Here is a 25,038-nt window from a genome sequence, read left to right as displayed (position 1 = left end):
AAGTTTACATATTCAATGAATCAAATGTTATTGACGCGATCCGATGCTATGGTTACACAATGCAATGCGATGCGATTCTATATTTTATTATGATTGGGATTTCAATTCTGATCAAGAGCATTTTGGATGATGATGGGTCTTTTGAGGTTTGACGTATGCGATTGACATTAAAATCGTGACAATTCGCCTAGGGCGATGAGTACCTGATCAATCGTACCAGGTCAGATTAGCTAAATCATCGAGGCAGAAGTAAAATGTAGAAACTTACTATCTGTGCTTCCGGACGTCCCATATCGCACTAGCAACACCTTCACAATCAGTATTCAAAACTGCCGACAACAATCGATGGACACGCAATAGGTACTCACCGGACCACCACGCAGTTCCCTCCATCTGGCAGAGTACCAAACCAACACCTGACGCTCTCTCGGCGTTCTACAGTAAGCCATGAATCGTAGAGTGAATCAGCTACACATATAATTTGATACTTTGGATTTGTCATTCACTTACAGTGGTCTCCCAGTGAACGAACGCTGTTTCATCAATCCCATAAAATACTGGACTTCCGCTAACCACGTTCTCAATCCCAATGGACCCTGTACGATCGCTAGGGGTTCTAACAATCTATCGTAAAGATGTGTCAGCAGAAATCATTGATATACACAAGGAAGATATCACTCACCTGTTCAATATATCCAGATACGCCTCAGCATTCACCGGCAACCTCTTCTGTCTCTCCAGATTCATCTGTACATTCGCCAAATTCATACTGGCCATTTTCACCTGTGGGGCCGAATAATGACCCATAGGTCGAGAAGATGAGAACATCATTTTGCCCTGCGGTCGGAATGGTCGATGGAACCAAGGATGGTTTCTAGCTAGCTGACTGGTTATCGAGTTTAGGTCTTACCTATCCTTGCTTGTTGATTTGTCCCTAGCCAAGTTCACTTGACGTCAAAGTATCTTATAGTCGGAGTGCTAATAGAATCCTCTATAATTCCTATAAGAGAAGACGATGATGTCGTGACTGACTTGCCTTCTAACACGATCTTCTTTCAAGTTGAGATATGATTAGACTATACTAGGACCTTGTTTTACCAAAACAGCTGTCAAAGGGTCCAAGTCGATACAATCTGCTTTGATTGAACCGAATTGGACTTGGTGTATTGATTTGAGTTGATCTCCCAGGTGTTAATTTCGATACCGTCCCCTCAAACAAAGTACCAAGGACACCGAGATATTTTGGAGCGGATATACCAGTAAAATTCTATTTTCGTCTTGTCCTCGTGGGTCCTCCTGTGAGCTTGCAAGAGACTTCGTTGGATGAAAGGACGTTATTGACCTAAATACGTAGAGTATAGCAGGGTTATGCCGAAGATTCGCCTTGATTTCAAACAAAGGATATTGACGTTATCGAGAATTGGTCTGGGATATCTAGGTGTTCCAAGTCAAGCTCGTACTCGAGGTTGATAGCGGCTTTTCCAAAAATGTAAGACGTAAATTGAAAGAAGATAGATCGAAATCGAATATGCAGCGAAAAGGGCAGAGATACAGTATCTGAACGTTGAATACAGTAAACAGACAAACAAGTAGGAAAATTTCGAAGATCAATGATCGAATGGAAATCTCAAGAAAGCTTGCCGATTTTTCAAAAAGGAAGTCAAAGTATTTTGCTAATTGGTGATGGTTGATGGTTGATCAATGATGGTGGATCCGGATCAACGATAGTGTGATGACTTGATGATTTGATGGTTGATCTTTTGTATCATCCGGTGGCGTTCGGAAGGATAAAAGAAAGTGAGAGGATAAAGCAAGAAAGAACAGAGCATAATAGAATAAGATGTACTGTAGATCATTTACATCATTTGATCTCGATCCTGATCATTCTTTGACGGTGATGTATAAAGGAAGTTGATCCATACTATAAAGTTCTTTTCATTCGTCTATACCTCCTTGAAGGAGGGATGTACACCCCTTAGGGAGAGACTCGGCAAGATTTCACCATCATATACACCACACATATAGACTCGATTACGATCTGTCAAACATCACAAAGGAACATTAACATTATATCCTCCAACTAAAAACTAACGTTTCATGTTGTCATATATTCCCTTGGACCTGGTAGACACCCCGGATCGACTAACTCACAAAGGATGGAGGAATAGATCATTTCAGAATAAAGGAATAGATGCGTATCCGCGTACTCTAGTTGAACGTAGACAAAGGATGCGATGAGGGTGCTTAGAGGCGATGCCGATCCCCCTTAATATCATGGTAATTAGTTGCTCCATGTTGCCCCTCCTCTCCTCTTCTGAAATGATCGTCAACCCACATGTACTGTATCAGGTGGATCGTCACTTGGATCTACGATACATTGGAGTATCAATGATTGTCGGATTGTTTGTCAAGGTCTATTCGTCCATGTTGTATGTGGAAAAAAAGTCTCGCCACAGCCACATACAGAACTGTAAGCGAGTTGAAAGGGACATCTTTCGATCAACTTCCACTTCCTTTCCAATAAGCGAAATTAATTGATCAGATACACATCCACATACACAACTGTCTTACACATACATCAAGGTACAGCATCCGTTGTGACAGGTATGATTATCCATACACCACATAGTACAATACATACACAAGCTGTGATTGCGAATCAGTGACTAGTACAGGTCATACTGAAATGCATACTGATACTGTATCAAATGTTGAAATGCTAATCATATTGAAGGGAGACCAATTACACGTTGAGGTATGTTGAAACTTTGCAAGGTTGAGACGTTGAGGTATGTTGGGAGGGACTGATATAAACCAAGAAGGAAAGAGGAAAAGGTATTGATCCACAGCGAGCTTATGTGATGGCTATATCGATGTCAAGGTTTGTCAGTCAGGAAACTTAATCGTGGAGGGCTTATCCCACTCACTATATTTGGGTCCACCACCTCCTTCAGGAACTACAACACATCGGCGATACATCAGCTCAGCATTGAACATATTATCGAGTATCTGACGTAGTGAAAACATACCAGTCCACTTGATATCCTGAGTAGGAGTCTTGATAGAACAAGTCTTACACTACACAACCATTGATAGTCAGCATCAAGTATCATCAAGTCCGTTCAACACTTTGCCGGAAAGTTGAATCTACTCACGTGAATACAATTCTGAGAATTGATCACAAACTTCTTACCCTCCGCATCGACTTCTGAGCCCTCAGCATCGGTATACTCGTACACAGCGGCAGGACAAACTCGCCCAAGTAAGCCGGCGTAATCTGTTTCACAGGGTCTCAGCGTCGTCAACCAACTCTGTAAATAGTGGTTGTACTCACCAGATACGTTAGCTTGGGTATGTCTTTCCCTCGCGCCTTGCTCTTCAGGTAATCTCAGATGAACAGGTTGGTTCTCAGCGTGATTCGTACCAGTGAGAGAAACCGATGTCAGGATGTCGAAAGAGAGTTTTCCATCTGGTTGAGGGTATTCGATAGGTTTAACTTGGCTATGGTCACGTAATAGAAATTTAGCAGACCGACCAAAAAGCAAAGACGAAGACGATTATGTCGTTTATACTGCTTGGGAAACAGACACAGAGTGAAGAAACCAAAACTAAATACTCACCTAGCCTTCTTGGTAGTCTCATAATCCTCCCAATTATTCCTAAACGTCCAAGGAACCCTACCCTTCAATATCAAACTATCTAATCCAGAGTACGCCATACCTCCCCAAAGTCCCAATGGATTATGGAAAGAAGGTCTCAGATTTCGAACTTCCTTCAATTCTTTGTACACCCATGAATTTTCCATAGCTTTGGCATATCCAGACATATCGATTGGCTCTGCATTTTCACTTTCACTTGCATCTTCAGATGCCGATGATGAGGAAGTGATGGATTCGAAGGCGGATTCGGCAGCGAGCATTCCTGATTTCATAGCGTTATGTGTACCTTTGATCTGCCATACCGCACATCACAGGATCAGCTGAGAGTGTTTGGAAGATGTTGATCATGGGCTGGTGGAACATACCTTTGGCACGTTCAAGAAACCAGCTGAACATCCGATCAAAGCACCACCTGGGAAGTTCAACTTGGGTATTGACTGGTAACCACCTTCGTTCAATGCTCTTGCACCATAAGCGATACATTGACCATCTTTAAGGATGTTAGCGAAGAATGGGTGGTGTTTCATCCTCTATCATCCCAGAGAACACATTAATCAGTCTGATACGAGGCACCGTGCTTCGAGTGTGGTATGATGATGCCCACTCACCTGGAATTCCTTATACGGACTGAGATAAGGATTCTCATAATCCAGACCTACTACCAAGCCTAACGATACCATGTTATCTTCCATGTGGTATAACCAACTTCCGCCGTATGTCTTGTAATCCAATGGCCATCCAAGGGTATGTACAACCTTCCCAGGTTCGTACACTTCATCTCTGACTTTCCAAACTTCTTTTATACCTAATCCATAAGTCTGTGGGTCTTTTCCTTTCCTCAAATCGAATTTATTCTGGATCTCCTTAGATAGCGATCCATGGGCTCCTTCAGCTATGAGTGTCACTTTCGAATGGAATTCCATCCCTGGTTCATAAGAATCTTTAGGCTGTCCATCTTTATCTAATCCTACGTCCCCTGTCACCACCCCTTTAACTCCTTTACCATCGTCTGTATACAATACTTTGGTACCAGCAAATCCAGGGTAGACTTCAACACCTAATGCTTCGGCCTGTTCTCCTAGCCAAGCGGTAAATCTGGATAAAGAGACGATGTAGTTTCCTTTATTGTTCATCTGAGGTGGATGAGGCATTGGGAAGGATGATTTCTCAGTGAGGAATCGCATACTGTCGCTTAAAGCAGGTTGGTTTAATGGTGCTCCTAATTCTTTCCAGTCGGGTATGAGTTCATCTAACGCTCGTGTCTCTATTACTGCTCCGGATAATATATGTGCACCTGTATAAGTAGTGCATAAATGTCAGCTTCTCCAAGGAGAAAGATAGGGATGAAGTTAAATAGTACTCACCAACTTCACCCCCTTTCTCTAAGACCACCACACGCAGCTCATCTCCTCCTCTTTCCTGTTCGAGCTGCTTCAACCTTATCGCAGCTGACAATCCAGCTGGTCCACCGCCAACGATGCACACGTCCACCTCATCCGTCGCTCGTTCCACACTGTCCGGATCGAACTTGGCTTCTGTAGCATATCTCCTTCGTGACGTCGATATCGATCGAGATTGGGTGATACTTCCTGCCCCTCCTACGCGTAAAGAGGTCGAGGTAGTTGAGGTGTGGGTAGAAAGAGAAAGTCGGGGACGCGTGATGGCGAATACAGCCGATCTGGAATTGATCAGACGAGGTAAAGACGAGGTTGATTTGGGTAATGACATTATGCTTGATATACGAAGAAGTGAGAGATGAAGAATGAAGGGAGAGGGGAGCCTAGTATGGGTACTTAAGTAAGTATACGATTCAGAGAGGATGAGATGGCGATACCAGCTGTGAAGCTCTCCGGATCTGAATTGATATACTGATTGATATCCTGACTCACTCGAAAAAGTCGATCACAGCTGTTAATGAGATCCATCTGATTGGCTGTCTTGTATGCTTATATATGCTAATAGCTATTCTTCACTATGCACCGGTAAGTACCGAATACCCTTAACCGAACACCGCACACACCTGATGGCGGGATCAAATCGATTTACAAGCGCTGCAACCGACGCTTACTCGAGTATAAAACAGCGGAACAGCCCTCTTTGTCTGCGAACCCCATTTAACGTGGTCATCGTGGTGCTCGTACTGACGCGTGGCACGGTCAGTGGAGGTTGATCCATTCCGATCCCAACTCTATCCACGTCTGTGAGGCATGAGTGTAACGACGACGACAAAGACAATCTGAGTGACTTCAAAACACAGATCAAGCTGTACAGTGGCCATACCGCTCAAAATGCGTTCGGTGGCTCTATTCTCCCTTCTGACCCTTCTCGCATACTCTGCTTCTTCCGTGACGGCAGAACAAAAACCTATCACTCCATCTTCCATCCGTGGTCTGAATCCAGCTCGTGAGTATCCCCCATCCCCTACTACAGCATGTCAAGCATATAACTCATCAGCTGCATATATCCGTGTAGTGTATGATAAGTATGAGCCCAATACTGCAGGAACATTCCAATGTCTAGATGGATCTAGAATCATCAAATATTCAGCGATAAATGATGACTATTGTGATTGTCCCGACGGATCAGACGAACCTGGTACTTCGGCTTGTAGTAATGGTGTCTTTTGGTGTAAGAACGAGGGCCATATTCCTGGACAGGTATTGAGTAGTAGAGTGAACGATGGGATCTGCGGTATGTCATAACCTCTCCTCAATATTACTCCTTACCTTCTAAGGCATACTTCAAATCCTCCTTGCTTTCACCTTCCATAACCTCTACTGTCCTATAGCGCATAGCTGATTTACTGTACACCAATGTTCAGACCCAGAATGCTGTGATGGCTCGGACGAATGGGCTACAGGGGCCTGTGCCAACAAATGTGCTGAGATAGGTAAGAAATTTAGAGAAGAAGAAGAAGCGATACGTAAAACAAGAAAAACTGTGAGTGTCTGAAATGCCAATGTCAACGTGTATCTCTGTATGGTATGATGCTGATAGTAGGACTGCTGGATTGCGACAGGGAGCCAAGATCAGAGGTTCCTATATCAAATGGGCACAAGGGGAGAAGAAAAGGCTCGAGACGGAAGTGGAAACTATGAAGAAGGAACTGAGAGAGAAGGAACAAGAAGTTGAACGAGCTAGAGGTAAGCTGTTTGATACATATCAATCGTATGCGGAGTCACTTACCTTTATTATATCATTGAAAGTCGCTTTGGAGAAGACAGAAAGCAAGAGTAAAGAAGAATTAGAGAAAAAGAAAACATCTCGTGAGCGAAATGACAGCTAGGAACACTAACGAGTATAGGTATGCTAATGGTTCTTAACCTTTTACAACAGCATTATATCAATCCCTCCTTACCCATCGATCGACTTTGACCAGGCTCCGAAGTAAAACCCAGAGATTACAAAATGAATTAGACACCCTACATTCTATCTTAGAAGAACTGTCTAAAGGGTATAATCCTAATTATCAAGATATGGCTGTTAAAGCTGCTGTAGTAGGGTACGAAGAATTAACGGGCAAAGCTGCTGCTCCGTCGGAAGAGGAGAAACCACAGGTCGAAGAGAACAAAGAAGACGAGGAAGAAATAAAAGACTGGGAGTTGGATGAGTTAGAGAGAAAAGATTTGGAAAGTCTCCTTTGGCAGAGTGGGCTCGAGGATGAAGCAGATGACGATGATGAGGAAGAGGGTGGATTGTTATGGAAGATTGATGAATACATACCTGATTCATTGTATGATTCTTGGGAGTCTGTAAGGGACACGGCAATCGAATGGATGATCAGATTGGGTTTGATAGGGAAGAAGAAAGCTTCGAAGACTAGTGTAGCCGAAGGTCCTCGTGAGTCGCCCCATCCGTATGTATGGACAATCAGAAGAGCTATACTGATGATTCATGTCAATGATGTAGATGTAGCTGCGGCGCGCGATAAACACCGTGGATTATCGAATGAACTAAACAAGCTGAAGAATGCAGTCACGAACACCGAAGATACCCTAGAGAAGATGGATAAGGAGTATGGACCACAAGCAGAGTGGAAGAAATTGGATGGCGTTTGCGTTGATAAGGTCTCTGGAGAGTGAGTAGTAGGAGCTTCCAAATGCGATGTCGCTCCTGGCTAATGCACATGTTCGCTATACAACAATAGCTACACATACGAGTTGTGTTTCTTCGGTAAGGCTACTCAGAAAAGTAATAAAGATGGTGCTACGAATCATATGGGGTGAGTGGAATATTCATTCAATCTAGTCTTCCCACGTCATCATGCAAGTCCATACGTGCTGACAATGGGAATTGGTTTATAGTACCTTCTCAGAATGGAAAACAGCTGCTGAGCAAGGTAGCTTCGAGTACTATACCAAACAACTCTACAAGAACGGGTGGGTACTGTGATAACCTTGACCCTAATTCACCATGCCTTGCGTTGAACTTCAACTCCCTTCGTCTTATGCGGTCCATGGTCTTCACACAGTCTATAGTTGAGACATGCTAACACGCTATGATTTATGCCATTGCAGCGCCCGATGTTGGAATGGCCCTCTCCGATCCGTTTCCGTCGACTTATCATGCGGTACTCAGAACGCTTTACTATCGATCTCTGAGCCTGAGAAATGTGAATACAGATATAAAGTGACCACACCGGCTTTGTGCTGGCCCGATGAGCAAGATGCTGGCGGGAGTGTGAAGAGTGAGGAAGAAGAAAAGATCAAAGAGGAATTGTGATTTGTCAGAAGGTGAAATAGAAGAAGCGATACTGTCTAGCACCTGTATGCATATTGTCATTCTCAATCCATGCATTGCTCACATGCATATTCCATTTTGAATCTACGATACATAGATAGGTACTCGTATGGATGATATCTTAGCCCGTTGAGGGATACGCCATACTTTGGTTTCCAACGGAATCATTTTCTCATTTGATTTGATTTTGGGTTGTACAATCAATTTTTTTGGACTTTCTCGCGTCGGACCATCCTACCATAGCATCACTCTTACTTCATACAAGACTCAAGATTCGAGACCCCATACCTACAGTCCGCTGAGGCATCCCGAGATACCCTCACACCTACCATCTCGAGCAAGAGGATCTAAGAAAACGTAGAGGAAGAGAAAAGGAAAATAACCTCAGCTCACAGATGACGATGACAGCCGTTTCCCTACCTACCATTCCTTCTTCCTTGGATAACAACACCTTACTATCATCTATGCTCAACAATCCAATAGAATTCAGTAGAGGCATACATCGACAGAATGTTAACTTGCATAATAAGATGAAAGTCGTCCAACCTGGTCCACCAAGTCCACCACCACGTTTCTCATCGTCGTCTAAACAGTTGGTCAACGGGTTTAGTAAATCCTCCTCGCAGGGGAAAGAAGAAGGAGAAGTGGTGGAAGAAGATAATTTGGAGAGTAGGAATCAGAGTGATAACGAAGACGAGGATGACCAAAAGAATGAGGACAAAGATAAGCACGTAGTAAATGGTACAGCTAAATTGCCCAATGGTGGTTCACAAATACAATTACCTACACCTGAAACTACCCAACAACCTTCCTCATCGACTGCCTCTCCAGTGAAAAAGAAAGCTCCTCTTACAATCTATCAACCACCTACCAACCCCGATGATCTGTATCGACGACCTATCGAATTGACATGGCCAGAATCGATATTATCGGTGAAAAAGCCAGCAGCGGGGTTACATAATCCCTCAATGGCATGTTATGCCAATGCGACGTTGCAGGTTTTGTTACATACTCCGCCGGTATTGAGGATAGCTATGGAGCATGAGGAGGGCAAGTGTGAGTGAGCCATCTACTTATCTGTCCAAAATCTGTTAGGACATGAATCTATATAGGAGAAGGATGAACGGAATCATGCTAATATGCCTTTTTTCCCACTTCACCAGGTTTGCGAGCATCACAACGTCGATTCTGCATGTTATGTCAATTAAGGAATATGGCAACTGGGTCGCATTGGGGAGGAAGGTCATACTACGCTCCAACGGTACACTCGCACTTGAAAGGTGGGTCTTTTCCATTTCGTCAAAATGCACAATCTCTTCCTCTTCTTTTCCACCTCTTCATATCCCTCTTTTGTGTATCAGTCAAAAGTCCAATCTTGGAGTTGATGCTTATTTTCATGGTCGTTATGAACGCAGATATCAAAAAGGGATTCAGCCGTAACAAACAAGAAGATACGCACGAATTCTTCAGATTCGTTACTGATGCTCTTCAGCTGACTGCCCTGGCCGGAACCAAGAAGTGAGTGATCTCATTTACTATACATAACTATACCAAATCCTCATTCATGTCACATCAAAGTATCATACTGATATTCTGATCTTCCGACCAGAGACCTTCCCGAGAAGATCAAACATTCCACATGGGTCTACAAAGTGTGGGGAGGCAGAGTCCGTTCCCGGGTGATTTGTTCGAGGTGTCAGAAACCCTCAGATACCTTCGATTGGTTCCTCGACTTGTCACTTGATGTAAATAGATCAGGCTCAAAGAGTATAAAGAATATGATGAATGGGTTCACGAGGGAGGATAAGTTGGAAGGTGATAACAAGTATCATTGCGATAAGTGAGTTGGTATTCTGGTCATCTGCCTGTATCTCGAAAGATACCTTACTGATGGTTCCGCCTGCAGTTGCAAAGCCAAGGCCAATGCAACCAAATCTTTCAAGATACAGGAAGCCCCTCCAATCCTTACTCTCCACCTTAAACGGTTTAGCGTAGATTATCATTCCTACAGTGGACGAGCTAGAGCGAACAAGTATAATGGACATATAGACTATGAAGAATATCTGGACATAGCACCTTATATGGTTGACCCTAAAGTATCTCACCTTGCCATAATCAAGTACCCATGATGAATTAAGACATGCTGACTTCCATCTTTGTAGGTTGGCGGAACCAAATATCGATTATTCGGAGTAACATGTCATCGCGGGGTGGAACTTCGCTTTGGACATTACACATCTTATGTCAGAGGACCCCACGGACAATGGTTCCATGCGGACGATAATGATGTTTCGCCTGTGAAGCGTGAAGAGGTCCTCAAAGACCGAACAGCTTACTTACTAAGCTACATCAGGGTATCTGATGATCACGTACCGACCCCGACCTCTACCCCTCTATCATCAGCCAGAAAACCCACAGCGAACGGTCATCTATCTTCGCCAGCCAGTGCCAAGATAGGGGAAAAGAGACAGAGGTCGGACGAAGGGGATAACAATGTCAATGTTCTAAAACCCAAGAGAAGCGTCAATGGCTTAATAGGTCCAGTACGACCAATGTCAATACGGAAAGGTACACCACCTGAAGCGAGAAATGGCATATTATCCCCTTCGCAACAGAATCAAGATGATTTAGAAATAGACCTAGATTTACCACCAGAATTACCAATTCCTTCATCCAAGAAATTCGGTTCTTTGATGACACCTAAAAATACACAGTCCCCATCAAAGATGACGACACCTACACATACACCTACTACACCTACGAGTTCTTTGAAGATCATCCACCAACCTAAACCTATCCCACCTGGACAATTTTACGGAACAAAGTCTCCCATTTCGCGACCACATAACCCTAAACCGGATGTCGACGATGAGGACGATGAGGATAGTTTGAATTCGAGAACTCCATACTCAAATTCCAATACAAACTCGAATGGTACGATGGAATCGTACAGAGGAGCCGGAAAGAAATTGAGTAAGAAAGAGAAGAAAGCTTTGAGACGGATGGGGAAGAGTTCGTTTAGAAGTGCGGGAGGTGATAATCCGTATAAGACTGGACAGCTGGGGACATTGAATAGGAACAAGATCAAGAAGTCGAAATTCGATCGTATGGGAAGGAAACCTCTTTCATAGGCTGAAGATTGAAGAATGGACATTTGACTTGAGTGTATGTACGTAATGAGTGAATATGATGATCTTCCAGGACACTGTAGATGTATGTATGTATATACAGTAGAAATAGCATTGATCATACATACTGACATGTAGGTACATACCAATTCAGTGACTTCTCCACCTGACTCGTGCTTATAATGAAAAGACATACATACTGGAGAACGCGTGTTGACTGATCAGAATCATACTGGCTCGTTTCTCTGGTCACTGGCATGTAATGTATATACAACGGAATTCATGATTGGCATCGATATCGTAACGATCTTTTCACTATACATGATCCCCAACATCATTGATTCTTGATCATCTCTTTTGTGGGTTCAATCTAATATACCAAGCCATCTCCCTACAAGCTTCGATGATATATTCCGAAACCAACATAGCAGTTTGGTTGACCTCCAGATTTTCTGTATTGACTTCATATTCACCTAAGAGACCTTTTCTCTTCAACTCTTCGATTCCCCCTCCTCCACCTCCAGTAGATTTAAGCCCATTGGAATTGTATGCGTAAAATCGACCTAGCTCTTCCTCCATTCGAAGTTCGTATAAGGTAGATTCATCCGTTATCTTCTTACCTGTATATCCTTTTGTACTGAATCCCACACTCCCATTACGACTGGAATTGATATTGGGATCTATCTCCGAGAGACCCTTTCTTGATGGACTACCCAGCCTACGGAGATTCTCTTCTGTCGAACAGTTTAATAATATGTGAATGAGGGGTAATGAAGATAGATGAGAATGAAGGACAGATAACCTTCTCGGTGTGGCGCACAGATGGGAAGTAAGGATGTAGATTGGTGGTTGAGAGGAAGGGGAGGAAGGTGGATTGGAACCGAGTGTGGATAATAGGGTTTGCAACTATTATTTAAACATACCTGATCAGCGTCTTTTGGGTCGGCCTGTACATCTGCAAGAGAGGGTGTTGTGTCAATCCATTCGCAACTCAATCACCAAAAATCAACTCCGGAAGATACGATAACCGATTGCTTCCTTCCGACTCACCAAAGCCCTCTTCATCTCCATCCATCTGTCCGTATCTTTCTCTTTATCTATCAATGGATCTATCACGGCTCTCATCGAGTGGTACTCTAACAATTTCGCATTTGGGAGGATCCTCCTATTTCGTTTCATGTGGCGAAATAGTCAATTTAGTAGACCCACACAGCACAACTTCCGTTCACTGAAGAAATGAGGATACTCACAATAACTCTTTTGCGACACTCGATTTACCTACTCCTGGATATCCATTGAGCAATACCACTACTCCAGGTTTTTCGTGCATCGTACAGTATGAACCGAGTCTTGCTTGCAGTACCTATTTATCTATCGCTTATCGTTTATCGTGGCGAGACGTGAGTGTGTCTTGAGAGGGGAACAGATGTGGGAGGATTAGCCCCACAATGTGACTTGAGTGAGATCTCCTTGACAGCTCAGCCAGCAGAGCAGAAGTGGTGGAATGAGGATGTTTGATCGATGTTCAATAGACCTCTGACTGAGATGGATGTATTTTAGATCAACCGACTGACTAAATTATAAAGCTAGAGGAAGAAAGATCAATGTAATGCAAAGTTTTTGGCGATCACTCCATTTCATCTAGATACATTCGTATCCTCACCTCTTTGAATGTATCACATGGGAAACGAAACAGAGTAGCGTAGCGTACAGCTGCAACTGAGAAATGTGAAAGGTGAATCAGGTTCGATAAACTCTAAAATTAAGCTTACTCCTTCTCACGACCTTCACCGAATGTATGTACTGTACTCATATTTGGTCCAGACAGAGGAATTCACAACATTCCGATGATCCGTATGCGCCCTTGAGTAGGTACTTTGTGAGTGGGGACAAGAGTAGGGCGGCCTATTAGACTGAAAGGGTCCCAATCTGACCCTGCGCATCGGTCGGCGCTTGGCTTTGGGCTCTGGGCTGGTCTGGTCTCGAAGACTGCGAGACTGTATATACTTTAATAGGTGCAGATGCAAGAATCTCTTCCAGACTGTATCAATGACGGAGCTCTCTAGCAGACTGATCACTAATGAATGCATTTACCACACTGTATGATCCGCCATGCGGCAACTGCGGCAACATCACTGATCGGATCGGATCTATTCCAGGTCCACCAGGGTCAGCGAGTGTCGATCAAAGCTAGATGTTGAAACCCTTGTTTGATCACTTTCCCTGTCTCCATTGGACTCATCTCCTTGGCGACGATATACGCCCGATCGTTTCAACTTTGTTAGATCAGGTGGGGTAAATCTCCCTATCTGATCTGGATCTTCGACTTCGCTTAAATCACAAGACACGGCAGATGTAATTAAATTAGTGCAGGAGAGAAACCTCAACAGACTTGTGGTGTAATGCACTTGGCCTTGATCATTAATATATGTTACTTCGTGTGTTACAATTACCTCGACTTTTCACACAGATCAGCAAAATACACAGTACATGAGCTAAAAATTCCCATCAGTGCGTCTATCAATGGACAGGAGAAAGCGAAGTGCAGCGACTGGCCATGCGAAAGGACCTAGTACATATATATATATATATATATCTGGGGAAAACTGCCGAACTTGGGATTACCAAATCGTCCCCGAACTCGGTACTGACCAAGCGATCCCCAACTTGATTTCGCAGAGCTAACGGGATGCGATATTTTCTGGAGTCTTCGACCGTAGATGGAAGAGCGGTTCCTCCAGAGTGATTAGGTAGTGACCGCCTCAACAAGCTGACCAGAGAAGATATATCATGAGTGGAGGGACTGGGTCCGAGAGTAAGGATTCTTCTTTGATAGAGAGACACGTTCTCGAATAAGAGATACATTCATCATATACAATTAACAGACTGGTATCAAATATGCAGGGTACTAATGAATCTTTTGATGGAAGTATTAGAAGAGCTTGAACAGCATCCTAGGTCGCTCGATCAGGTAGTTGTTTTTCGTATAATTTGAGTAATCTGATGGTATTCCGCATCAGCTTCCAGATCAATTACCAGACGATTGTGACACTCACAAATCCATACCATCCTCCAAAGGCGACGTAATCCCTTTATGTACCATAATAGGCAACTGTTCTGAAAACTCGTTGATTCTAGGTATGATCACCATCGCCTGTCTCGTACCTTCACCTAACAATCTCAATCTCGGCACGGGCAAGGGTCTTGTACCTGCCAGTCTCGTTCTGAAGGTCAGTTTCTCATCACCACCATCGTCATCATCCTCTTCTTTGACCTTGTCAGCACCGTTGTTAGGATTATGTTTGATATCGAAATTGACTGTAGAGGTGTTCCGCCTGACTGGCTTATCTTCTCCTCTACGTTTAGCTTTAGTGATCTGTTCTTGCTCCAATCCTTTGGTGAAAGCATCGAAGGTTTTGTAAGCCTGTTCAAAGAAGTACGGTAAGATTGCAACGTCTCCATCACCTTCGCCCCATATTAGGTCGAAATCGTATACGATAACGGGCGGACGAGGTTCTTCTATCGAGTGCATCGTCATGGTCTGATGTCACCAGACATGATCAGCGCATCGAATTTTGAACCGCAAGGGACACCTGGACTCACCACCAGAGGTAACCAAGCTATCTCCCTTTTGCCATGTTTCGAAGCTGATTCGATCATTTCCTTCACGACCCTCGATCCAGCTGCATTTTTCGCTGCCCTCGGTCCATCACTGGTATCCCAACTGACAAAAGATACTAGAACGCTGAGATCTCTCTTCGGTAACCCTTCTTTGGACAATTGTCTTTTCAGGTCCGTTTCACATTTACCAATCATGAATCTATAGAAATCACCTCTGTGCTCGTCCGTCACAGGAGCATTGAATATACCTAATTCAATTCCACCCAAATCGAATCTCATAGTCTGAGAGGTCCGCACGCTACCTGAGGTGTTCATTGATTGACCCGCTTTACGAGCGGTATGGAGTATAGCCGCTGCCATAGGTGAAGGTTCGGTGGATTTACGAAGTTTGGTAGATTTGTATATTTTCGACCTTTGAGACGCCACCCTTTCTTGAGAATCGAACGTATTGGTGATAGAGTACACTTTGTTGACTAGAGAGGGGATGGCAAGTAATCGTGCTATAGCGCGGAAGACTCCTGTTTCAACGGTAAAGGACAGATTGACTTGGGAATTCTGATCGTCATTGAAGGCTTTCCAATCGTCTGCCAATTTAACGGTCGCCGGTTCCAGACTGCGATTACAATTGTCAGTAGGTGGAATTTCAAGAGCGCACCGAAACTACTTACTGGAAAATGATAACCTTTAGCTCTTGCAACAGCAAACTACCAGTCAAATCGCCCGCATCTATAGCCATACTCAACACCGTTGGAACAGCTTGCATAGCCGATCGAGAGGATTGTCGGGAAGTATGGAAATTCAGATGTTCACTCCTCAAATCTCCTGAGATATCACCTTTCGCTGTCAGCTGAGTGACTCCGATATCTAGGTCCACCTCGGTAAATTCCCCATTGGATATAGTTCGAAGAACGATAGGCGTTAATTCCAACTTCGCATTGGTCACACCGACATTGGCATCGAGGTCGATACTTCTGAATCTAATCAAAGCTACTATAGCCAGCTTTTGCTGATTTGGGACGGGTGCTAAAGCTGGCGCCGAGCTGGTAGCTGCCTCTACAATGGCTGACTTTGGAGGTAAATCAAGGGGAGGAGCGGAATCGATCCATACAGCAGCGAATGTTAACCAAGCGCTGAACTGTTCTAATCTGAACTGACCGGACAGTTGAGTATCCAGTACGATAGATAGGCCTTTTTGATGTCCGTTCCCATCATCGAGTCGATGGGCAATTGTGAATGCCATGTCTTTAGCGCCAGCCTCGATACAACTTCTACCTTCTTCTGCGAATTCATGACGCAAGTAAGCGGTGACATCGGAGATAGTACCGGCAACAGTTGTCACGTCATTTCCACCGATAGTCGTGCTGGCCAGGAAACCACCACTCTCCCATTTGAGATCCACATAAGCGTTGGAATCGGGGGCACACGATAAGCGAAGTCTTGATTTATCGATTCGTAAGGTGAATCGCAATCTGATCTTCTCCATGGGAGTTCGGGACATAGTATGAACAGATTGCTCGCTTATCGATGCTGGTATGGATTCTGGTCGTGGTTGGGTAGTGGCAGTAGAAGTGGCTACTTTATGCTTGGCTCGACCTTCCATACGATTAATGACTTGTACAAAGAAGGGTAGTATCGTAGGTCGAAGGAGGTTGCGGCTTTCGTGAACGGCCTATATAATCAGCAAGGTTCATCTGAAGTAAGGACTTACGGCATTGAACAGAAGTAAAGCATCACTATCCCCATTATCATCTGATGCTGAATTCATCGCTTGAGGTCCAGAATAGTCCATCCACAGCGATACCGTGGGGAGTACAACGGTATCATGCCATTGTCTACTCTTCTTTATATCCGCATTCAAGGCCATTCGTTCGCTTTCCGATAGGCCTCGATGAAGCTCGACAATACCACTGTTGAAGGTGTATGACATCCTGACAAGTATACGTTGAGAAGGACGAATCACGGCTGGAGAAGAGGGATCATCGTATTTTGCAGAGACCGATTCGTAAGGGTGCTTAGCCATCTCTGATTTATAGTGCGCCTCAAGCTTGGTGATTCGTTCTTTCCCATGGTGAAACAAATCGATAAGTTTGTATACACCATCTGCGACTTCGGGAGATAAAGAGAGTTTGAAATCGGTTGCAGAGCAATGAGCGGACAGCTGCCATATGTCGGGAGTCGAAGACATCTGAGCTTCCATATCGATAGAGGGGAGAGTCATACGGTTGACTGACTCGTGGAAATCGCCAGTGAAATGCTCGGAAGAGCTTTGATCAAATCTGGATACTGTCAGCGAGGTCTTAGGTCATTTCAACTCACTTCCTGATGAACTGTAGAACCATATTTTGCACCTTGAATCTAGCTGTTTCATTTCGCCTATTTTGGAAACTGATCACTCTAATTGAGTACAGTAATGCTGGTAGGTCGCTATGAATTGTGTCCCCGATAGCAGCACCTTCCACCAAGGGTATGGCAATTCCAATACCGGAAACTTCAACAAATACAAGCCTGTTGGCAAACCAAGATTTCTCTGAACGCTCCACCTTCTCTGCTGATTCCAAGCGTCTAAGTACCCTGCTGGTATGTACTTTGACTTCCGCCACCTCGGCCGAACGATGATCGCGCAAAGTGTGCAGATCCGACATCCAACTTTTCAAGAGATCAGTCAATTCACTGAGAGCTTCCGGATGCATGACAGTGTGAACTCGACTGAGGTTGATGTTCAATCTTGAGGTGGACTGAGGGGTTGGAGGTACTTCATGTACTTCTGCATCGAGAAGCATATAAGCTGTACGATGGGTTCTAACAGGTTCGGTATCGTTGGAAAGGGCTTCAGAACCAAGATGACCAAGTGACAGCCCGAAATGATCAATTTTCGCCCGCCAATGAAGTGCATTTTCTTCTGTGAGATGATTGGTCGCTCTACCTTTCACTGCTAATGCCTCAAAAAGTAACGTTGTAGCGACGTCATCAGCACGAAGTCCAATTCGCAGACCAGCCACTCCGATATGTATATCAAATAGCAAACCTGGCGAGTTAGGGTGTACCGATGAAGCAGTATCGACAGAAGCCATAGATATACCCTTCGTATGGCGCTTGTTTATTGCTCTCGTGACGTCCTTATGCCAATCATTGACAAATTCAGTGATGTCCGCAGCCAATTGTTGATGGAGAGATAAGAGTCGGTCGAGTATAACTGGTTTCAGGACCCCAGTGAAAAACCCTAATTCGATATTGACTGATACATGCGCACGATCATCGATTGATTTTGTATCACCGATGATAGTGATCGAGGGAAGTCGAAGTGCTGAGGAATCGGTGGATTTGTGCTTACGTATCGAAGCGTAGGCTCCAACTACCTGAGGCGCAACTTGTATTGCGAATCGGACGTTGTCATTGACGTGTTGACGCGAGGCGTAGATTTTGCCTATATCCCATCTGAGCCACAAAGCCTTGGCTGCTCGTACTTGCATATGTAACGCTTCGATTGCGACGTCGACAGCAGCCAGCTGCAGAGGAGAGGATGACCTGCCCGATTCTGGCCGACTTGGTATTTTGGCGGAGACTATCGACCGGATCTCGTTGATGTTGGCAGCGTATAGACTACATATCAGCCGAGTCCCAGATCGTTTGAACTCACGGCAATTCTTTTTCCTTCCACGCCTGCACGAACGCATAGAAAGCTCGTAGCTGAGGTCTCGAGTCGAAATCCAACAATTTCAATCCCACAGCTATCTTTGCACCTGTAAAAGGTGAGTTCCGAGAGGTGGAATGGTAATTGTCGTATAATGTAGACAGTCCCTCAGATTTCAGGTAAACGATGATTCGATCTGATGAGCGGTCTGCTTGGTTCTGGGTTTCTTCTATCTGCAACAGCGAAAGCTCAATAGAAGCGCAAGTGGCATTGACGGTCTCTTTGGATGATCGATGAGGCGGATCATGATTTAGTCGAACGCTCTTACGAGCCAGGCTAGTAAGATGAAAATCGTTTGCACCGAAATGTAACCTTAATCCACCGCCATGGACATCGAGGTTGATCGTTCCGATTTGTCCGTCACCGATGACGACGAGATTTGAGTTTGTTGATCTCAAATTTGAGTCTTCTGTTTTCACTGCCATCTCCGGCATCTGCTCCAATGCAGCTCGAATAGAGCCTAGTATACTATCCTGAATGTCGGTCCGCACGTCTTGGACAGCCACAACTAGCTGGATTTGCGTGATTGGTCGATCGTCCGTTCTTCCAGTAGCTTTAGATCCGCCGATGGAAGCTTTATCGATGAAGATACTACTAGAAGATATCTTTTTCGATCCAAGAGAATGTCCATGATGGCTGATCTTAAGATTTTCGGAATAAAAGAACAGATCCATCGCCTTTTCTTTCTGCTTCGTATTCGTCGATTCACGTATAGTATTACCGAAAACTCGCTGGATGAAATATTGTTCTCGAATAACATTTTCAGCTCCGTGAACCGTATCTTCCACTCTGCATAACTGGTTGATGGTGTATTCTGCCATCTGATCCATGGGCAGCTCTGGCTCCACTGGTTGCTGTGCTGGAATTCGTCTATACCAATCACGGAATCGAGCTAACAACCACCATCCACTTTGAGTCCTGACATTCCTGCAATCTTGCACATGGAGACCATACGCTCGTTCGTAAGCAAAGGCTGGTAGGTAAGCGTCATATCCATGTTCTATAACTTTTTGTAGAATCGTATATAGAACATGGGCATCTGAAGCTGCTGAGGGCTTTGACATCTGAATCCGCCTAATCGATTCTTGCCAAGGCTGAATCAAGGTGAAGATGGTCTCAAAAGCAAGAGTGACCGTGTCGATGGTCGCATGCGACACTTTGGTATGCAACCGTACACCCTGACTATGGTGGGCAGCGATCTCGAGACCTTGCATTGCTGCCTTGAGGACGGGGACACCACCAAATGGTTCATCGTCGAAACTGGAGACATCACGTAGGCAGATGTCTGAGATAGGTGATATTGGAGCTAGAGTGACAAGGGTAATGGTAGATACTTTTGCCGAGACATCGAAAATAGCTTGCTTGTTCCGAGGTGCATATTGAGACAAGTGACAGCTGATACCTTGTAGTTGAGTAGCGAGAGAGATTTGTCGTTTGCCTCCTGTCGACAAGTTGATCCCGACTGAGGGTAACCGTAGATCTAACACTGTTGGGACATTGATTTTTGACTCTTCTTCTGCCGCCGATAGCTGTTCGGCCAGTAGTGCGTCTAGCCGTTTCTCGAACCCTTCATCTTTAGCTGAGAGACCGGTAAGGATGGTCGAGATGGTCGGGATAGACGTGGGTGTCAAGTCTAAGCAGATAGCTTTACTCTTGATACGGATGATTGTACCATCATCAATCGACCGAACAGGAGACGGATAATCAGCAGTGACACTAAAAGACCCGTCGGATTTCGCGAAGGGTCCATTGTTCATATGGATTGTGTGGAAGCTCCTAAGCTTTGTTTCCATTGCGGAGGCGATATCACCGTATGCCTTAGCGGTATTCGATGAGATCGATTCAACGATCGAGCTAGCCCTTGAATCAGTATCAGACTCCTCGCCTACGGTCGAGTTGTCTGGCGTTTCTCTTGCAGTCGCGAACGATCTCGATCTTCTATTCCGAAGCCTTGATTGGCTGTAAAATGATGATCATCAGTTCACTGTACGAATTTGGAGGAGGTGACGACATACTCGAAATCTCGGTATCCGATGTCGTTTCCACTTGAACTAGCCGAGGAAGAGGCAATTTCGTCGTGAGCAGAGCCTATAGTAGACCGCTCTGATTCTTCATTCACTGAATCATCGTCTGCAGATTGACCAGTGATGATCAGCTGCAGTGCATTTGACCTCAATACTGGAGATGGACACACACCTTCTGGGGACTGCAGCATCGGTTGCGGCAGGTAAAGTCCGTTGACATGAGGTGATACTGTTACATGGTCAGAAATTTGCCTATGGTGCGTATAGGGGCAAGTCAAAACTCACCAGAAGGCTTCGACTCCTCATACATGTACCAAATCCTACTTGTCTCCTCATCCTCTTTCCTGATGAAGTGTTGTTGTCGGGTGACTGCTTCTCTCCATCCTGATGGAGCTTTGAATAGATCTATCGCCGCACCAGCTCTAGCGGAGCCGACTGACTGCCAAGGGGTTTTAGGTCTTCTCTCCAGCATATTGACAATGAGGGATGGCAATGAAACATCCATCATGGAGCTATAAGATCGAGTTCCCAATGTGCTTGTATCCAGAGAAAGTCCGCTTGGCATTTCGACAGAGATGGCGTAATCTCCCGCTGAGAGCATTGCAATCGCCTCGTCGACAGTGACCTTGAAAAATGTGACTACAGTATGTCAGCCACGTCTCATCAAGCCAAGACTCACCATCAGGAGCAGACTTTGGCACGTAAACCTCAGAAGGACCATTTTCAGGATCAGAGAATGTATACCCCACACTTCTCCCAGTAGCTCGTAGGATTGATACGAAGCTGGGACTCATGAATGCTGATACTTTAGGAATGACAATCTCCCACAGACACAGGTAGGTATTCGCTTGCGGCTGTGGACCGAACAATCTATTGGCCTTCACCTCAATACCCTCGATGAAGATGATATCCGTTTCAGCGATGGAAGGACATCCACCTATCGCGAATGCACTATCGAGGTCGGGAGATGCCGTAACGTAGGTAGGAGGTGCATCGAGAGATAAGTCTGGAAAGTCATCAGCATACATCTTGCGAGGCCGATGAAATATTGCTCACCCATGAAATGATCGACTGATTTCAGATTCATTTGTAGCTGGGGCACCGGTATGACCAGCCCTTTTCTGCAATTGTATATCTCATCTGACATCAAGACGAGGGATTCTTCCACGTTCATCGTGACGAAGACGGCAAATGGATCGGACTGTGGTTACCGTCAGCTTTGAATCTAACGTCATTACAGTGATAAACCTACTCTGCCCGGTCTATATTTCTCTTCTATAGGGTCTCCCACTGAGTCCGGATCATGATCAAACTTCTCCAGGTATTCTTGCATCGTTCGGAATTGAGTGAAAGTACCGAAATAGTTATCCTTGATGCAGAATAATCTTCGCAGGACCCAACCAAAAGCTTTGAAAACTACATGTTTACCCTGTCACGATGTTAGCCTGAATCTGTGGGTATGAAGACTAACCTCGAGATGTAGGTCGAGTGTTTCTTGATGATCAGGCTTTGGTATCGAGTAATACAAGTAAGATCCTTTGGCCGTGAGATCACCGATCTTACCGATTTCAGTGACGTCTGGTCCGAATGCTCTGTGTGTATCCCACTTAGGAACACATAATTCGACTCTTGCATCGGATAGACTGACGCTGAAGGGTACGGATGATGTCTCGGGTCGATATTGCGTTGAGGCTACGGCTACGTATGCATCCATTCTCGGTCCATAGACATCCATAAACGCTAACAATCAGCTTCGATCTTCCGGTCAAAAACTCACCATTCGAATCTCGAGACCAAGGTGCATCGACGATATTGTAATCGTTTATGTACAAATGAAGGTCGTAATTGATGAGAGACACTCGGAAGTTATAATGATTAGGAACAAAATGATGGTAGTCGCCCCCAGTAGCACCTGAACTCCAGTCCTTTGACAGATCAGATATAAGCGTCACATGATCTCGTAGTAAACTGATCGATGCGGTGTCTAATGTCACGTCCATCCCCCAATCTCGTTGAGCATCCCATTCGAGAGGTGTCGGCATGGTCATCGATAACTGTTTGTCAGCTTTGTGACTATTTGAAGGTTACTCACCTTGCAGGTTTTGGCTTTGATAAACGTATCCAGATTAACGCTCGAACTGATTCCGATAGAATCTAGCTGAAGAACAAGCATAGAGTCGTACCCTTGTTTCGTAGCAACTTGATCCTGGGTATACGAGATTGACGAATTTGGTCCGACTACCACATCTAACCATCCGTACCTTCTTTCAACGTCTGCAGGAGCGTTGTCATACTGCCAGTCTTTAGATGGCTCTCTAGTGGGTATTCGCATAACGGTCTCTTCCTGTAACAACAAATGTAGCACCAAAGTAGTATGTACTCGGGTATCCCCCGGTCGCAATTTAGGTTTGATCTCTGAATCGAAGAAAAGCGAAGGAGCGAAAGCTCTCTGTATAGCCTCTCTATCATATCAGCTTGGTTCCAACTTAAGTCCACTCACCTCTGTTTATCTGCCCAAGGACCATATTTCACATTCCCCTTGTGTATCGTGATATCTATACCATATTCTGGCGGAATATCTACATTTCCTATCTGATCCTGATCATCTATATAAGGGGCTTCGGAGGGAAGAGGTACCACACCAGGGGTATCGGCGTAGTATGTGAACTCGAGCTTAGGAGTCTCAAGTAATGTCGTGACTTTAGCGTATTCCCTCTCTTCCCTTTTCGGCCCTTTCGCTTCTCCACTTTCTGGTTCCCGATATCTGGCTAGACCTTTCCATATTTTATCTGTAGGTAAACCTGCTACAGGTGGAGTAGAAAATTTCGGGTCGTGAATGAATCTGAACTGCTTCGATAGGAGGTGAAATCCGGTGAAAATTGACAATGCCGAGGGTGGTTTGGATGTAAGATCCGGTTGTCGTTTCAACAATTCGTCGTAGACCTTTTTGCCGTGAGCGAGGAGCGGCCCGGAATAGTCGACGTTGGTACGCATAAGAACGCTTGCATTGTGGAAAGTGAGGTTAATAGCTGTTTTATACAGATCTAAAGTTGACCTAGAGTCTGTCACTTCCATCATACCTTCCGCACGCTTGAAGTCACCAATGAGGACCATAGGTGTCGCATCGCTTCCAAGAATAAGAGACCCAGTGACAATTTTGATATCGATCGGTAAAGCCTCACGGAACCAGTTAACACCTTCTGAAGCTGGCTTGACGGGAGTGGGTTTGACCAGGTTGACATTGTGATGATCAGGCTCTACAGAATATTCTGTTAGGTCAGCTCAGAGCTTGAATCAACTTGACTCACGATGATCAGCGAATCCATTTTCTGACGTAGCTGCTTTCGTAGTAGCACTTCCCCGCGTAGAAGTCTTGACGACCTTCTTTAATCTAGATCTCAGAGTAGAGTCCGGATCGCCATTGATATCGTCCGATGACCTCGGTGAACCCTTCGCGGCTGCTTCTTCACGTTCATGTTTCTTCATTCGCTCGACAATCGCATCGTAGGCGGGTGTTCGATTGAATACAAAAGCCTCAACCCCTTCAGCAAAGACTGTGATTCTGCATGGTAATTTATCTAGTCCCCGAATCAGCTCCACGATTATGTATAGATGGCTATCCTCGCAATAGGCTCACTCCTTTTGGTGTTGGTATATTGCGAGTCTGTCTCATGCCTTATCCTGAACTTCCAATATCTCCAAGTGACATGTCCGTGCAGAGCTCTGACCGAGATGTTGCTTGAATGATATTCCACATCTCTGAACGATATACGCCCTGCTAGAGGAGCTATCTGCAACGAACCGATCACTATATACGCATTATAATTCCTCCAGGTGTACAGTCGGATGATGAGAGCGACTATTGATCCGAGTAGTCGATTCCAGTAGAACAAGAAGGCTGAAGCTCCGATTACGACTGCTGCGAGCTCGATGAGCAGTAACAAGTTGACTTCTCCGTGAACGGCCATCGTGAAGCCTCAGCCTATTGTCAGCGTTGATGCATAGTTCACGGCGATCGTCAGGAAGGCGAGGGGTTCGTCTGTGTGGTGTATTTTAGTTTATTGCACATCCATGAAACGGGAAACAATTCGAAAATCACTGTAACCATCCCATCCCATCTCATCTCATCTGATCTTTCCGAATCAAAACAACGACAACGACTAATCGCGCGTAAA

General features: G+C 44.8%; 6 protein-coding genes across 6 annotated transcripts; 2 read left to right on the top strand and 4 right to left on the bottom strand.

The window, feature by feature from the left end:
- Positions 1–167: 167 nt before the first annotated feature.
- Positions 168–831, bottom strand: I203_105576 (uncharacterized protein; the record flags this gene model as incomplete). Its single annotated transcript, XM_019144733.1, has 5 exons — positions 168–203; positions 269–298; positions 369–435; positions 511–624; positions 683–831. The coding sequence occupies 5 exons, from the start codon at positions 829–831 to the stop codon at positions 168–170; spliced, it is 396 nt and encodes a 131-aa protein (XP_019006068.1).
- Positions 832–2,886: 2,055 nt separating this feature from the next.
- I203_105575 (uncharacterized protein) lies at positions 2,887–5,387 on the bottom strand (the record flags this gene model as incomplete). Its single annotated transcript, XM_019144732.1, has 8 exons — positions 2,887–2,957; positions 3,030–3,078; positions 3,156–3,277; positions 3,335–3,501; positions 3,621–3,952; positions 4,025–4,189; positions 4,268–4,953; positions 5,024–5,387. 8 exons carry the CDS (start codon positions 5,385–5,387, stop codon positions 2,887–2,889), a joined length of 1,956 nt encoding a protein of 651 aa, XP_019006067.1.
- Positions 5,388–5,947: 560 nt separating this feature from the next.
- Positions 5,948–8,381, top strand: I203_105574 (uncharacterized protein; the record flags this gene model as incomplete). The annotated part of the gene is made up of 10 exons (XM_019144731.1): positions 5,948–6,062; positions 6,132–6,350; positions 6,481–6,599; positions 6,679–6,802; positions 6,866–6,925; positions 6,996–7,499; positions 7,569–7,737; positions 7,807–7,881; positions 7,964–8,038; positions 8,177–8,381. The coding sequence occupies 10 exons, from the start codon at positions 5,948–5,950 to the stop codon at positions 8,379–8,381; spliced, it is 1,665 nt and encodes a 554-aa protein (XP_019006066.1).
- A 419-nt stretch (positions 8,382–8,800) lies between these two features.
- Positions 8,801–11,530, top strand: I203_105573 (uncharacterized protein; the record flags this gene model as incomplete). The annotated part of the gene is made up of 6 exons (XM_019144730.1): positions 8,801–9,455; positions 9,563–9,679; positions 9,815–9,917; positions 10,009–10,239; positions 10,306–10,495; positions 10,562–11,530. 6 exons carry the CDS (start codon positions 8,801–8,803, stop codon positions 11,528–11,530), a joined length of 2,265 nt encoding a protein of 754 aa, XP_019006065.1.
- A 345-nt stretch (positions 11,531–11,875) lies between these two features.
- Positions 11,876–12,857, bottom strand: I203_105572 (uncharacterized protein; the record flags this gene model as incomplete). Its single annotated transcript, XM_019144729.1, has 3 exons — positions 11,876–12,433; positions 12,578–12,692; positions 12,778–12,857. 3 exons carry the CDS (start codon positions 12,855–12,857, stop codon positions 11,876–11,878), a joined length of 753 nt encoding a protein of 250 aa, XP_019006064.1.
- Positions 12,858–14,481: 1,624 nt separating this feature from the next.
- On the bottom strand, positions 14,482–24,831 carry I203_105571 (uncharacterized protein; the record flags this gene model as incomplete). Its single annotated transcript, XM_065517803.1, has 19 exons — positions 14,482–14,527; positions 14,584–15,068; positions 15,131–15,761; positions 15,817–16,803; positions 16,867–17,412; positions 17,465–18,748; positions 18,819–20,798; positions 20,855–20,969; positions 21,036–21,092; positions 21,149–21,454; positions 21,543–21,869; positions 21,920–22,064; positions 22,116–22,292; positions 22,335–22,561; positions 22,641–22,788; positions 22,956–23,310; positions 23,364–24,120; positions 24,172–24,441; positions 24,501–24,831. The coding sequence occupies 19 exons, from the start codon at positions 24,829–24,831 to the stop codon at positions 14,482–14,484; spliced, it is 9,174 nt and encodes a 3,057-aa protein (XP_065373107.1).
- Between the last annotated feature and the right edge of the window lie 207 nt (positions 24,832–25,038).

The sequence above is a fragment of the Kwoniella mangroviensis genome (genome assembly GCF_000507465.2).
Source record: "Kwoniella mangroviensis CBS 8507 chromosome 1 map unlocalized Ctg02, whole genome shotgun sequence".
Lineage (NCBI taxonomy): Eukaryota > Fungi > Basidiomycota > Tremellomycetes > Tremellales > Cryptococcaceae > Kwoniella > Kwoniella mangrovensis.
This window is presented reverse-complemented; position numbering and strand designations above follow the sequence as displayed.